Genomic DNA, 15,962 nt, shown 5'->3' with positions numbered 1-15,962 from the left:
TGTGTGTGTGTGTGTGTGTGTGTGTGTGTGTGTGTGTGTGTGTGTGTGTTCTGGCAGTGTGTATTTCTTAAATAATTTAGAAGATGGGGTTGCTTTGTGGTCAAGAATAGTTTTAAGGATCCTGGACATTTACTTTCACTATTGATGAACTTAGTTAAGTTTGGAAATATAAAACCTTTTTTTAGTCTTTTGGCTGCCTATAGATAATCCAAAGTAAATTGAAAATTTACCTTAATTATTTGTAATAGGCACATCTTTGTTATACTACTATGAGATACTTTGAGAAATGTTAAGGACTATTAAGGGGTCCTCTGAACTTGTCTTTTTGAGTTGTCATATTTTCCATCAACACTGGACCTAGAGAAAGCAGGAGGCCTTGAATGTGTTAAGGATGAAGGCCCCCCTCCCCACACCCCACCTGAGCTGACATAATGCGTGGTTTGAATTTCAAGCAGTCCAGCTTGGGAGTCTACCCCCAAGTGTCCTTGGCAGTCAAGAAAGGTGCTAGCCAGTCTGTACCAGGATTGTGTAGCTGGGACCTGTGTAGTTAAGCAGACCATCTTATCTTCATAGTCTAGAGGTTCCCAAGGGAAAATAATGTGGCTTTTGCCATCACCTTCCTCCTCATCTTCAGGAGGGCTTTTGTCCTTTTCCCACCTTTATTGCACTTTCCTCCTTCCCATGCCATTCCCCTTTCTGGTATCTCCTCCTTCCTTTGTCTTGCAGTTATAAAAATGGAAATTTCTATATGGATTGTGAACTCTTTGGATTCCACATACACATTTATTTCTCTTGTAATAAACCTAGTTTTCATGTAAATTTCATGAATTTGTGACTGCCTGTTAACAAAAATAGGGGGAAAAAAGATGACTACGATAATGATCCATTTGGTTAAAAATTTGAAATGGAAAAAGTTATTCCACTTGTATATAAAACATTTGCTTGATTAACAGTTTAAAATTTCTTAGTATAAATTAAAAGAGGAAGCTAAGAGGTACAGTGGATAGAAAGCCGAATCTGGATTCATGAGCACCTGAGTTCAAATCCAGCTTCAGACCAACTAGGTAAGTCACTTAGCCTCTGTTTCGGTTTGTAAGTTTGTAAAAGAGTAATAATAACAGTAGCTACCTCACAGAGCTGTGAGGACAGAATGAGATAATTTTTCCAAATTTCTTTGAAAGTGCCATATTGCTAGCTGTTGTTGTTATTCTTAATCATTCAGTCCATAGACTGAATTGCAAACCAATGACCTACTCTTTTACTGGACTTAGCTTTCCATCTAACCTATTTTTATCTACTTTCATTTAGAGCATCAGGAACATTACTATAAACTACTTACTTTGTTTCTAAGTATAGGTGATATATAGGCAGTTCCGCTATAAGTTGGCATGTGCAATCACCAAAAGCACCTATCTAGAAAATCTTGCAATAAAACACACAAATTTTATGGGGAAAATGAACCTACAAGCTCAAACAATGATCAAAATGTTATCAGCGACACACAAAAAAAATAGGCACTAATAAAAAATGGTAGCATATTTTTATACATATTAAGAAATACAAAAATACCACAACAAATAATAACAATGTCTGTGGGCCTATGCCCTAGGTAGCATGAGTAAGTGGGTAGGCTGCAAGTTAGTGTCTTGGTAGAAGGTGGTGAGTGAGAGTGTAGACCAGCTTTTCTCGTCTTATATCTCCTATTGTAATCAGAAGATATGCAATAAGTATGACACTTTACCTTGACAAAGACCTGAAGTTTGCTTGTGGAAGTGGGTGTTGGAAGGGTTGCAAATTGTAAATTATTGTGATGTGATGGAGTTTTTTTAGTTCTATTACTGTGTCTCACAGAAGAAATTATACAGCAGCAAGCTCGAAATTCAAGTTATGCTCAAAATGTTCCATAATATATTTCACTGGAACAAATTCACATTTTTCAAAAACATGTTATAACAGAAATGGCTGTATCTACTTTTACATGTAATTGTATAATCAGCTTATTTAGTGAACAAGGCATACTTTTAACATGTTTCAGGCATGGAAAGTGTCATAACAGATATTATTGTCAAATATTTTAGTACCTTTTTCTGCAGCCTTATTTTATTATTCATTAAAGATAACTGATCAACACCTGATCCCTAGGATAATGGGGAGAAACCCACAAGAATAACAGAAGTATATTCCTTCCCTTTTCCACTTTTTATCTCAGTACTTTTATGATTAGTCATTATAAATGAGTCAAGTAGATATCATTTTCTTCATGTGTGTAAATATTTCAACCTCTGATAGAATTGAGATGAGTATTTCCATGTTTCAAATTCTTTTTCTCCATTAACTCCTGACTCATTCACAGTGATATATAACTCATTCATTATCCTCTATGAAGGTTGCTGCTTTGTGTATTGTGATACCCATGAAGGCTTATGTAAAGTCATGAATTATTCTGAGTAATTCATTGTTCCCTGAATCAATTCATTGTATAAATGCCTGGGTAGTAGACTGTTATTTTTTTGTCAAAGGGAACATCATATGTCTAATTGTTTCCTGGGATAGTATGCATTCTGCATTTGGTATGTATGAACTAAAGTCCAAAACCACTTTGATTTCAGAGAATTTCATCTTTTCAAATGCTCTCAAAATATTGGAGGTTTAAGGTATCATCTTTTCAAATATTCTTCAAGTATTGGAGGTTTACGGTCTCTTCTGACAAAAAAGACACCATGTGTTGTAGTGCCTCTTTATTTTACAAAAAGTGCTAAGGCTGTTGTGGAGAGGTTTCCAAATCAAGGTTAACAAATTGATATGATAATGCATAGGATATGTACTTCCAAATGCAGAATTTGGCAATATCTTTGCTGAAATAAGTTTTTTTCTGTTTCATCACTTTTTCTAGAAAAGTCCTATGTCACAAAGATGAAACACTCCAAGTTCCACAGAACTTGCTTCTTATTGTTTTTAAAGTGTCTTACATACATACACACAGAGGTAGATGTATCATGAAACTTGAAAGACAAAATTGCTGTCTACAGTAAACAGTGTCATTTAATGTCATCAGGTTATATGTGATAAATTAAATTTGAGCCAAGATCAAAGAAAGTTTTGATTTATATTCTGGGCCTAGTACATTTTAATCTTTTTTGAATAGCATTTCTTCATTCATATTCTTGACCATTTCAATATATTGTCAGATACATTTAAAATGTAGGGCTGCTAGGTGGTGCACTTCAGGACCTGGAGTCAGGAAGACTCATCATCCTAAGTTAAAATCTGGTCTCCGGCACATAACTAGCTGTGTGACCCTGGGCAAGTCCTTTAACCCTGTTTACCTCAGTTTCCTTATCTGCAAAATGAGCTGGAGAAGGAAATGACTATCACTACAATATATTTACCAAGAAAACACCAAGTGGGGTCACAAAGAGTTGGACATGAGTAAAATGAATGAATAACATTTAAAATGTAGCACAAATATACGTTTCATAGAGAAGAATATTGAACATATATGTATAAATACACATGCCCATTGATCATAAATGTTTTAGTCACTCTGATTGTAGTAAAAGACCAATAAGAATTATTGGCTAGGTTTGCAGATGTGCCTTTTTATATGAACTGGATAAATCATTGGATGCCACTTGGTCACTAAGCAATTGCTTAGAAAGTGTTCTTTTGTTCCAGTCAACTAACTCCTTTAATTAAATAGTAACATTTTGTAGGTGCTGTGTATCAATGTCAGAAGGAGCCATTAGTTACAAGGTTAAAAATGCAAAGTGGGGTATATCTTATTTTTGAAGACAATTTCAGCCATAATTTTTTAAAAGCCAAATATTACATTATTCTGTTTCAAGTAGTATCTTGTCTTTGGAGTTCTGGCGCTGCAAAGATAGTCTAAACTGCTCCTTGGTGACAGACCTGGTAAAATGTAGTTTGGTAGTTTGCATATTTATACAGATAACCGTTGAAACTAAGTTATACTTATAGTAACAGCTCTAATTGGCTTTTTTTTTTTTAACAAAAATGGAAAGGTGAATAATTTGATTTTGGGGAAGAGGAAAGAGTACATAGAAGAGTGAAGAAGGAACTCTACTCTCCAGTAGGAATATAACAAAACCAAGTTTCATTGAACTAATTGATAGAAATTGAGATTGTATGTTTCCTTAACTAGGGGCATTGGTATATGTAGCTATATATTTTCTTGTTTTCATTTCACTGACCAAGGCCTGGATTTGAGCCTGGATTTCAACACTTCCTTTATTTGTTAAATTTACGTCACAGCTTTTCTGAAACTCACTAATCCTTTTCTGTAGAGGATTAATACTTGCTAAGTGTTACATAAATATTAATGTAATTATTAAAAATATTGTAATAATTTCTTCTGCCTTCAGATTTTCCTCTATTTCTATGCTGAATGGACCCCTCTAATTTATGTTCCTAAAGTGAAATATAAGCACCAAGTGATGGTACAGTAGAAGATCTTTTAACATTATATCGTAGTCTTTAACTATCACATTTAAGATAACTGCTTGAAAGAACCATACCCAATGCTCAAAGTCACAGGGTAGACCCTCTGCCTTGTGACTAAAAGTTGATCCCTGACGTCTGACAATTACATGATGTTCCCAAAAATCATCGGTACACTTCCTAAGACCAAGAATGCAATCTTTTAATTCTGAATCCTTTTGCCTGGGAACATGTTCTGTATACATTGTTTAAAATATCTAGGCCTAGGAACCTCCAGTGTTTATCTTTGCCTGCTTCCGTATTCTCTTAATGTAAATTAGGCAAGTAGTAGGGGATTTCTTTTATTTGTATTTTACGTAGATGTATCAAATCCAAAGAATCAACCAAAAAGGCTATATACATACATCGATACAAAATATTCAAATATGCAATAATGGTAGCATTTGAGATTCAAATGTAGTTCTTGTCGTCATTAATAATGTTACCCTCTAGTCCTGGGCACCACAGTGTATCCTTTAGAATGTCAGTGTTGTTATGTTTTCCATCTATTCAAACCTTGTTTCCATATCCCTTGAATTCCCAGAATTGCAGACTTTTGTTAATTGATTAGTGGAAAACTAGCAGGAGTGAACCAAATGATTTAAAAAATAGTCTTTTGAAAGGTAGGGATATTAGGTAAAAATGAACTTTTACAAAATATCACTGCAACGTTCAGCCTTAGAATGCAAAAAAATTACCTACATGAAACAATTTGAGGGAGACCTGCTGAAAAACAGTTCATAGGAAAAGTACCTAGGGATATTTCTTGATTGTAAGAATGAAGTGAACCAAAAGCATATTACATTTGCCAAAGGTAGCACCCACAGCTTTGTTACTATAATTGTCATGACCCCACAAATGAGAGGTTATTTGCATTGTATTTTATATTTATCAGCCCATATCTGAAGTACAGTGTTTAGTTTTAGGAGCATATTTGAAGAAAGGCATTGACAAACTAGACCTAACCTGGACAAGAGAAATTTTGTTTGTTTGTTTGCTTGCTTTTGGGGGGTAGGGTGGAGAGTGGGATGACAGTCTTTCATGAGAGTTTATTTCCATAACAGGACATGGAGTAATACTGATTTTGTGTTACCCTAAAAGACAGTATATTCTCTCTCTCAGTAACTTTTTTTTAATCAATTAAAAAATTGGTCTGGTCTAACCATTTGGAGAATCAATTCAGAGTTATATTAAGAAAGTAACTAAAATGCCCATACCCTTTCATTTCGAGATTATGCTGCCAGGCATATCCACTGAAATGATTGACAGGTCCTATATACACTGAAATATTTATAGCTGCACTTTTGTAGTAGTAAAAAGTGAACTCCTTTCAATTTGAGAATGACCAAATAAGTTAAGGTACTGTACATGAATGTAATGGAATGATTCTGTGCAATAAGAAATAACAGTAATTTTAATTAATTTATTTTGATATATCAACAATCACTTTCATAAGTGTTTGAGTTTTAAATTTTTCTCCTCCTTTCTCCCTGCCTCCCTTCCCAAGACAGCGCTCAATTTGATATAGGCTATACATATACATTCCTATTAAACATATTTTCACATTAGTGATGTTGTAAATAAGAATTAGAACCAATAGGACGAACCACCAGAAAGAGGAAACAAAGTGAAATAACAGTATTAAGAATGAGATAAGCAATGGGAAGATTTCAGTGAATTGATTCAGAATGAAGTAAGACCCAGGTAAAATAGCATAAAGAATTAGTGCAACAAAAATAATGGAAAGAAAAGTAAATCAAAGCAATAACAAAAAAAAATAGAACCTGAATACTTTGTAATGACCACATTTTACATTAACTTTATCATCAAATTCTACTTTAAACTTGGTTGGCTGACCTTTGCAATAAGCAAAGTCTAAAAGGTCAAATCAAAGCTTTGTTGATAATATATTAGATTTATGTAACTATAAAATATGGCCCCATGCAACATTTGTATAGAATCAATATTTGTAGCTCATTTGAGTAATATTTTTATCATCCTTATTTATTACATTACTACATATAGGAACTGGTGACCTAAACTTTAATGAATATCAAGAATGATGATAAGAGTACTCTAAAACTGCATTTTTCAGTTTATGTAGTTCATTTTGTTCATTATTTTATTTGATCAAATAAGGAATAATTATCAAAAATAATTATTCAACATAATACCCTGTCTCTAAAATCACTTATTGTAAGCACCCTTTCTATAATCATTCCAAGTTTCCAAGTCCTATTCATTATACCTTGACATTATTCCTATTATCTGTTCTCTTCTCCTAGTTCCTGCTTCTGCTACTCTAATACAGACCCTCATTAATATTTGATTGAACTGTTGCAATAACATTCCAAAAGAACTTCCTCCTTTCCAACTTTGACCCCTCCAGTTCATACTTCACATTATTGCAACATCAATTTCTCTTATTCACAAATCTAGTCATATTATCCCTCTTCTCAAAACTTTTACTAGCATCCTAGTAGCTAACAAACAATATTTAAATACAGCTTAGCATTCAAGACTCTCTTCAACTTGGACCCTTCCTATCTTTACAACTTTATACTGCTATCATTCACATATATTAAGTTCCAACAAAACTGTACATTTTTTTCCCTCTATGACTTTCTATTCTTGAAGTTCCAGCTCAGATGCAAGCTCCATCTAAAGAGCCTTTCTAAATACTTTGGCAAATAATTGTCTTTTCTTCCTCAAACCTTGAAGAGTCCTACTTGTCTTACACACTTATTAGATCATATTTCCTATTATAGCTATTTGTGTATATATATGTTTCTCCCTTACATAACCCCTTTCCAACTCCAGACTTCATATAAGCTCTATGAGGGCTGGAGCTTCATCTTACTTATGTTTATATTTCTGCAAATCCTAGCACAGTGCTCTGCACATGGTAGATGCTTAATAAGTTTAATTGAATTGAATCATAAGGAATTCGATTCTTAGGAACTGGTAATAGATGGAAACAAAAGAGTTTGTTGGAAAGAAGCACTTATTAAGTGCCTTCTCCATGCCAGGTATTGTGCTAAGCACTTTAAAAACTTTACCTCATTTAATCATCACAACCCTGTGAATTATTATCATTAACTATTCTTATCATCATTTAACATTAGAGGAAACTGAAGGGGAAACAGATTCATTGACTTGCTCAGGGCTACTGTGTCATGCAGCTACTATGTGACACAAACATTTGGATTGAGAGGGCAAATAATTTGAACCTAGGTCTTCTTGACTGCAAGCCCAACTTCTGTCCACTGGACTACCTAACTAACCTCTGGATTCATAGTATGTATTTTGTTCCTTTTCATATAGTGCTAGGATTATTTTTGAAATGCTTTTTTTTTCCTGAGGCCCAATTGACACATTTCATAAGTACACTTTAAAATGAATGATAAGATTTTATGGTAGATGAGAAAGGGAAGAGAGTTTGTTGAATGAAGCATATAGCTGTGGGAATTCAGGGAGACCTTGGTTATTATAGATACCTTAAAATATATTTCTGGTTCTGTCTATGACTTCTTTTTGGCCTTGAGACTTCTTTCTCTGTTTTTTCACTTGGTTAATTTATTTATATTTTCTGAGTTGAAATGAAATTTGAAGCAGTGAAAATATTGAAATGTAAATAATTGGATTATATTATATGCTAATTGTTTTTACTTTAAGCTACATTTTTTAGTTTGAAATTTTTAAGCAAAAATACAACTTAAGATTATAATTAGGAATTTTATCACACATTTTGTTATAGAATAACCTTCAATCATGATTGAAAGTTAATTGGGCAACATCAGAAAAGTTTGTCTGGTAGATTGGGATTGTATGCTTCAAATGGTATCACATGTACTACTGGGACTTTGGTTACACCATACCTTTGGGTTTGCTAGTGTATTACGTTATAAAGAATATTAATAATGCTTCAGAACAATTACTTGTTCATTTGCTAGCTGATTAAAATGCATGCATAATTTATTGAAATGAATAGAGATTTTATAAATAAGAATCCTTGTCCTCCAGGGCCTAAAAACAAAATACATATGCTAATATATGACTACTCTTTACCTCCAACATAAAAAATTTATTATGCAGTGGTATATTAGTCTCATTAATGCTAAATTTCACTCATTATAATCATGTTGTTAATCAAAGTATATGCTTCTTAGTGGCACTCAAAATTGTCATAGTTCAGATTTGGAACTGCTTCTCTGATTTTTGGTTTTCTCTTAAAGTTTGACTAACCATTTAATATATGAATTGAAATGCTGAGTTCTTCAAGCCAGCTATAGGAAAAAGAGTTTCACTAAAGGATCTCCATAAACTCAAAAGTGTATTTTTAGAAGTCATCATAATAAAACACTATGGAGATTAACCTCATTGTGCCTTAGTTTCTTCATTTGTCAAGTGGAGGAAATAGGCTCTTACTATGCCTGGCACAATATAAGCATTAAATAAACACTGTTTGACTTAAGAAGCTTTAAGGTCCATTCCAGCTAAAACTATGATCTTATTATCCTATGATTGTCTACCTTTCTGACTTGAAATGAGTATTCTGAGAATTTAAAATATAGAAGAAAGGAGTTTTACAGTTTTATTACATGTTTTAGGCTTTTGTTTGGATCTTATGTTTGCGGTGACAAGGAATGGAGTTTTGATGGATGAAATTTAAGATCCCTTACATTAGTATTTGCTCAAGGTCCTTGGTAACTGTAGAGTTTTCATCAATAAAGGTTTATTGTTTGATACACCTTTACGTGAAAAATTCTTATTCATTGACAGTGATTGTGGCCGATATCTTCAGATTGTTTCTGAGCTGTAATTATAGCTTTCCTGATAGGTGATAGAGATCTAGTGTGCTGTGAATTTAGAATTGTTTCCTAGTTAACTTAAATTAGTCAATATATGTACCATCTGGTATGAAAACAAACTTTGCATGTATGAGGGAACTCATTTTATTAGTAAAGTGCAGTTTGCTTATTGAATATATGTAACGTTTAGTTACTCTAAGAAGAAATTTGCACAAATTTCTCTTTCCTTATTTATTTTCTCTAGCCAGCTTCCTTTGAGATTTATGTATCAAAAACATACTGATTGTCTTTTACATCTATTCTCATCACCCTCTCACCTCCCCATCTCCTAAGCTGGAAACTCTTAAAGAATAAAAAGAATTATACAAGATAATATTTAGTAAATGGCATAACATGTATATTTACGTGTTTAGTTGTACCTACTACTTTGATAGTATAGATATTAAATCTCCACTGAATTTAACTTGTAACTTGAATAAACATTTGCTTGTGACAATATGAACTCAAACAAATTCATAGTTGTGTTAGGGGAAGAACAGTTTGGGATGTAGATTAGAACTTCAGAAAAAAACCTGTCTAGCTGCAATGTATTATTTTGTGTCTTGGTAGTGTGGGTGAAGGGGAAAGGTGCAATACTCTTTTTGAGAATGAGTCTTACATAAAAAGAAATTGTATCAGAATTTCAGTAAAGACCTATCTTGCCAAAGCATACTAAATTATTTCTTCTTAGCATCAGTTAGCCAACATTTAGAATTTTACAGCAGATTATTAGGTTAAACTAATAGAAAAGAACTGGCACACTACTTTATTATTTCTATAAGTTCACATTTCCAAACAATGAGTCTTACTATCATAACTTATTATTCTTCAGAGATATATTTTTCAAAACCTTTTCTTTATTTTTCTTTTTGTACTCAAAACCTCTGAATGTTCATCTTCTCTAAAAAATGGTTTTGATCCAGTAAAACATGCCATTTATAATTGACAAACCACTCTATAGATCATTATCCTTTTATTTATTTTTCTGCTTGATTATGTTTCACTTGTGTCAGTCATATATAGAGTAATGAGAAGCTTTTGAATATTTCATAATTGTATTATATGTTATTTGGTTTTTATCTGATTATTTTGCACATTTATTTCTCTTAGAACCACCTCGACCTATAGCTCCTCCCCAGCTGCTTGGTGTTGGGCCTACATATTTGTTGATTCAACTAAATGCCAATTCCATTATTGGTGATGGACCCATTATCTTGAAAGAAGTGGAATATCGAATGACATCAGGATCCTGGACAGAAACTCATGCTGTCAATGCACCCACCTATAAACTATGGCACCTGGACCCAGATACTGAATATGAGATCCGTGTTCTACTCACAAGACCTGGAGAAGGTGGGACAGGACTTCCAGGACCACCACTTATCACCAGAACTAAATGTGCTGGTAAGATTGAGTAACTGTTGTTCTCTATTCTAATGGTGAAGTAGCCATTTTAGCAAACATGATGAGTTTTAATTCTTTTTGTATCTTCCATTCCTGCTTCTTATTTTAACAATATCTAAAGGGATAAAAAAAGATTAAAAGGTAAATTAGGGACAGATGTTTTTCACTTGAAGTAAAGTATGACCTTAGAAACAGCAAATTTAGAGAGCTTGGCTATATTAACTTTTCCAAAGATTTATTCCTTTGCAAAAGAATTTGTCTTTGAGATCTTTTAAAAGGTAGAACTCTTTTAGTTCATATAACATGATTTCAGGAATTGTATTCATCTCTTCAAACCCAAATAGAATGCACCAGCACTCATCTTGCTTTTGTTATGACACATCCATTTTTATTATAGTGACTATCTATTTATGACCTTTTCTATATTGTGCCTTGTTGAATCACAGTATTAGCTAATCTTCTTCTGGGGAATTTAGCTTCCCTTGCAAATCTTATATTCAGACTTTTTGACAGGTGCAAGTGTATATGCCATCAAGAGAGAAGACCTTGTGGGTTGTTCAACCAAATAATGAATCTCTACACCTGTAGGAGATTTCTTGCCTAATAATATGTTGTTCTAGTGCAAAATCCACATTTCATATTGTAAAATGAAATAACCACAATGGAATCAAAGCTCTGTGGCTAATCCTCTTTAGAAAACTGTCGCTGATCACTCCTGATTGGCACAGGACTTCAGTATCCTGTGGTCCAAAGTAGACTATTTGCTGTCTATATAGTTGCATTTCCAAAATCACTGTAGTACCTTTATACTAAAATAACCTTGAAAATAGACAGTGGAGAAACACAAAAGAAAAACTTAATGAGAGAATTGGGAAAGGAAGAAGAGGAGGCAGAAAAAGAGAAGGGATTCTTGAGGTAGATGGGGGAACAGATTCCCTGTACTTGTCAGTGTTAAAGGAGGGATGATATTTAATCTTTTGATATCTATTTGATATAGAGAAAAAAAGTCACAGGTTTAATTATCTCAGCAAATAAATTATTTGTTTAGTGTAATTTTGAAACCATTGGTTATTTAACCATTGGTTAAAATAGGTACTCTAGTTCCTAGATGTCAAAGCAGAATTCCTGTGACATTCATTATCAGGTCAAAATATTGTTCAATTGCAAAATTGAGTTGCAAATCTATTTTCAAAGTCATTTAATCATTTAAGTTTTGAAAGGGGATCAAATAGGACTTTAAGGTTATTTTACTCATCATTTTTAAAAGTGCCCAAAATTTTATTTGTATTTAATGTTTTAATAGCTTTCTTCTTTTATATCTTGCAAATTCCATGATTCTTGTGCAAGTCTTTCTGCCTTTAAAAATGCTTTTAATACACAAAATGCATTACATGCTTAGGATTTCATATTCTGAGGTAGGGTAGATACTCATGATACTTAAGTGTGGCATAAGCTTAATTTTAGGGGGCCAACTGATACTATAAGGTAAGCAATGACTGTCTTTTATTCAGCTAATATTATTTTTGATATCTTTGATAGACCTTATTGAGTCTACCAGCCATCAGTTAAATTACCAAAAGATCAAGGATGAAAATTCAATCATACTAATTGGTTAATGTTTTGCCACTTGTCAGTCAGTTGCTAGGCAGTTACTTACCACAGTAAATATTGAGACAAATTTCTTTTAGTGAGAATTGAGCATTTTAGACTTTTCTTTCTCTTTTTAGTATTTTGCTACTGTTAATATCCTTCATAGGATATTGTAATAAACTATACATGTAATAGAAGGGGAAAAGATGTATAAAGAGAATCAAGTGAATACTACTTCCTCATGTAGAAGTATTGAAATGGTGTAGCAGGCAAAGCTGGCAGGCATTTCATATGTCCTCCATTCTTTCCTCCAAAATTCATATTTATTGCTATTATAAAAACAAGTACTGTGTACTCTGTTTAGAGTAATGATAACATGTAATGCTTTATGAACTTGGCATCCAGTCATTCAAGAAAAAAATTAATAGATGCTAACTATGCAACTCTTTGTGCTAAATGGAAAAGGAAATGCAAAGATGGTATATGTCCCTTGTCTTCCATCTTTACTCACCAACAGTGATAAGATGCATTTAGAGATGAATATTGTTGAAATTGGAATGTGATAAGTGTAATAAACAAGTATAAAGTACTCTGAGACCAGATGAGGGAGATTCCTTCCAGTTTGAAGGGGGAAGTAGGGAATAGGGAAGACTTCACGGAAGTCTGTGAAAGATGAGTAAGATGCAAATAATTAAAACTGACATTAGTGAGTGGGTATCCTATGTTTAAGTTCATCATCACAGGTAGAGATGTGTTGTTTGAAAGGTCTAAGTTGTATTCAGTGTAGGAGGATATTGTGAAATAAGCTTGAAAGGTGGTTTGGAGTCATTGTGTATGTCATAAATACTTGTTGAGGAGTTTTTTTTTTTAACTTACCTGGTAAGCTCAGGGTGCTTAATGCAAGTTTTTGAGTAGTATAGAGATATGATCATGCCAGTGCAGTAGGAAGATTAATGTGATAACTGGTGCTTAGGATAGATTTCAGAGGAACCATTTAACAACCTGGAAAACCACTTAAGAAACCACAGCAGCAATCCAGACAAATGGAAATAAAGATCTGAACTCAGATGGGTGGTAGTAGAAAATGTAGAGGGAGAATGCATGTGACCAATGTTACAGAGAGATGATTCACAGGTTTTGGTTGATTGTCTGAAAGTTTGTGACTGGGGAGAAAAGTCATCAAAGATTATTTGGCATTTGAGCATGAGTGACTGGGAGAATGGTAGTCCAATGAGAGAAATAGAGGAGTTATGAGGATTAAGAGGTTTTTTTTTTTGTTTGTTTGTTTTCGGGTTTTTTTGGGGGGGAGAAATGATGTGTGTGTTTTAAAAAGTGGAGTTTATGATATTGGTGGAGGTCTCTGTTAGGTCATTGGAAATGTGAGTCTAGAGCAAGCCTGCACAACATCACAGGCTGCTTACAGCCTGTGTGCCACTTGTGGCTTATCAAAGGATTTGGGGTGGGAAAAATGTAGAAAATGTAAAACAGGCTTGCACAAGATCTGTTGTACAGGCCTGGTTTAGAGCATAGGGGAAAAAAACAGGACTAGAGGTGATAGCTGAAGCTGTGGAATTAGTTGGGATCACCTACTGAGAAGTCATAGAAAAAAGAAGCCAAAGGATAAAAGGTTGAGGAATGCTACCTTTACAGGCAACACATGGAAGGAGACAGAGTTGTATTAGAGTTGTAGGAGAGGGAAGCGATTATAAAGTCATAAATTTAAAGCTGAAAGGAACCTCAGAGTGGCTACTATTCTATCATTTCATTTTGCAGATGAGGAAATAGAGGACCAAAGAATTTGTGATTTGCCCAAGGTCAAAACAGGTGGTAACAGGACCTTCATTCAAACTCAAGTCATGACTCTGTGTTCTGCATTTTTCCACTCTCATGTGCTGCCTCCCTCATAATGTCCATATTCACCAAAATTTATTGAATTCTCATTCATAGTATAATATTCTGCATACAGTAAAAATTTAATAAATGCTTGTTAAAGAAAATGAACTCTTCTATTAAAGTACAATTGTACATGTATGCTGAAGGAGAAAGAAGGATTTGAAGGAGCCAGGGCAGGGCAGGGGGAAGGGTTGTTGCCTTCTTGAGAAAGGAAGTTTAGGTTAATTTCAGAAGTATTCTTTCCTTTGACTATTTAGGGCTAATAAAGGTAAGAAAAAATTGTATGAGTCTCTAATGCCTAGACACTTCAGCAGTTGGATTTCTCTTCCACCACCAAATTCTTCTTTTTCTTTGTACTAGCTCCTTTCCTTTTTTGGGTTATCATTGTTTCATCCAAAGTGAACTGACAACATTTTTCTATTTTAAATGGTAATTTATTTACAGATGGCTGCTCATTCTTTCTTTCTGGTAATGCATGCTTAATATACATTTGTCACCTTTTTATTTGTGTTAATGAACTTTTTGGTTCCATTCTGAAATCAGTTGCAATTGGCCGTTTGTATAATGTCTGATAGTGACAGCATTCAAAGTAAATGAAATTGTACCATAATGGTAGTTATGCTTTACTATGAAGATGAAAATCCTCTTTGAATTTTTATATTCAAAGTATGTTTTTCAGTATCTTTGTTAAGAATGTTTATAAAATTCTATGAGGTACTTTATTCCAGGAATAAAAGTTTATTTTGAGGAAGAAGGTAAAAATTATTTATACTCACAGTTGTTTTCAAATTTACAAATGTCTTGACATTTCAGAATAATATTGTATTGATCTTTTAGACTTCTTTTTATTTGAGTCACATTGATGTGTTGTTTTGTGGCATGAAAATAACCCTTTGAAAAGGGCTATACTTTTACCCTTGGAGAAGTTTATATTGTTGTTGTTTTTTTTTAAATGTCCTTTTCTTATATGTTTGTTGACTTTTCAATGAAAGATGGAAATTCTGATGCAAATATTTAGATTGATGAAAGTATCAGTATTTTAATATCTCAATAAGAATAAATCATTTATATAGTGTTTTAAGTTAGTTATTTAAATCTAGGTATCTAGCTAAGAATAATAGCTAGTGTTTCTCTTGCACTTTAAGGTTTTCAAATTACTATAAATGCATCATTTTTTTCTTTCTAATATCCCTGGGAGTCAGATGCTATTGTTACCCCTATTTAATATATGAGGAAGGGGCAGCTCGGTGGCACAGTGGATACAGTGCCGGCCCTGAAGTCAGGAGGACCTGAGTTCAAATTTGACCTCAGACCAAATACTTCACACTTACTAGCTGTGTGACCCTGGGCACTTAACTTCAGTTGCCTAATAATAATAATAATAATAATAATAATACATGAGGAAACTGAGTCAGAGAGGTTAAATGATTGGTCCTGGGTCCTACAGCTAGGAAGTGACTGGACAGGATTCAGACTTAGGGCTTTCAGAATAGAAGTCAAACACTCTATCCAGTAGCCACCTAGCTGCTATCTTCTGTCTTCTGGATTAATCAGTTGATAAGCATATATTAAATTCCTACTCTGAGTGAAGTCCTGTTTCATGTACTGGGAACACAATGACAAAAGTGAATCAGTCCCTGTCTTCAAAGAACATATATTCTAATGGTTAAAACAACAATTTTAGATAGATAGATAGATAGATAGATAGATAGATAGATAGATAGATAG

General features: G+C 33.5%; 1 protein-coding gene across 2 annotated transcripts in view; it reads left to right on the top strand.

Annotated features, from left to right (window-relative positions):
• The window catches only part of PTPRK (protein tyrosine phosphatase, receptor type K), a 723,664-nt gene that overhangs the window by 407,333 nt on the left and 300,369 nt on the right, over positions 1-15,962 (top strand). For both annotated transcript variants that reach the window (XM_027848590.1, XM_027848589.1), the window contains exon 7: positions 10,458-10,751. In XM_027848590.1, coding sequence (XP_027704391.1) covers positions 10,458-10,751 — 294 coding nt within the window. The remainder of the gene's footprint in view (positions 1-10,457; positions 10,752-15,962) is intronic.

The sequence above is a fragment of the Vombatus ursinus genome, unplaced genomic scaffold, assembly GCF_900497805.2.
Source record: "Vombatus ursinus unplaced genomic scaffold, bare-nosed wombat genome assembly UNPS02006779.1, whole genome shotgun sequence".
In the NCBI taxonomy this organism is placed as follows: Eukaryota; Metazoa; Chordata; class Mammalia; order Diprotodontia; family Vombatidae; genus Vombatus; species Vombatus ursinus.
This window is presented reverse-complemented; position numbering and strand designations above follow the sequence as displayed.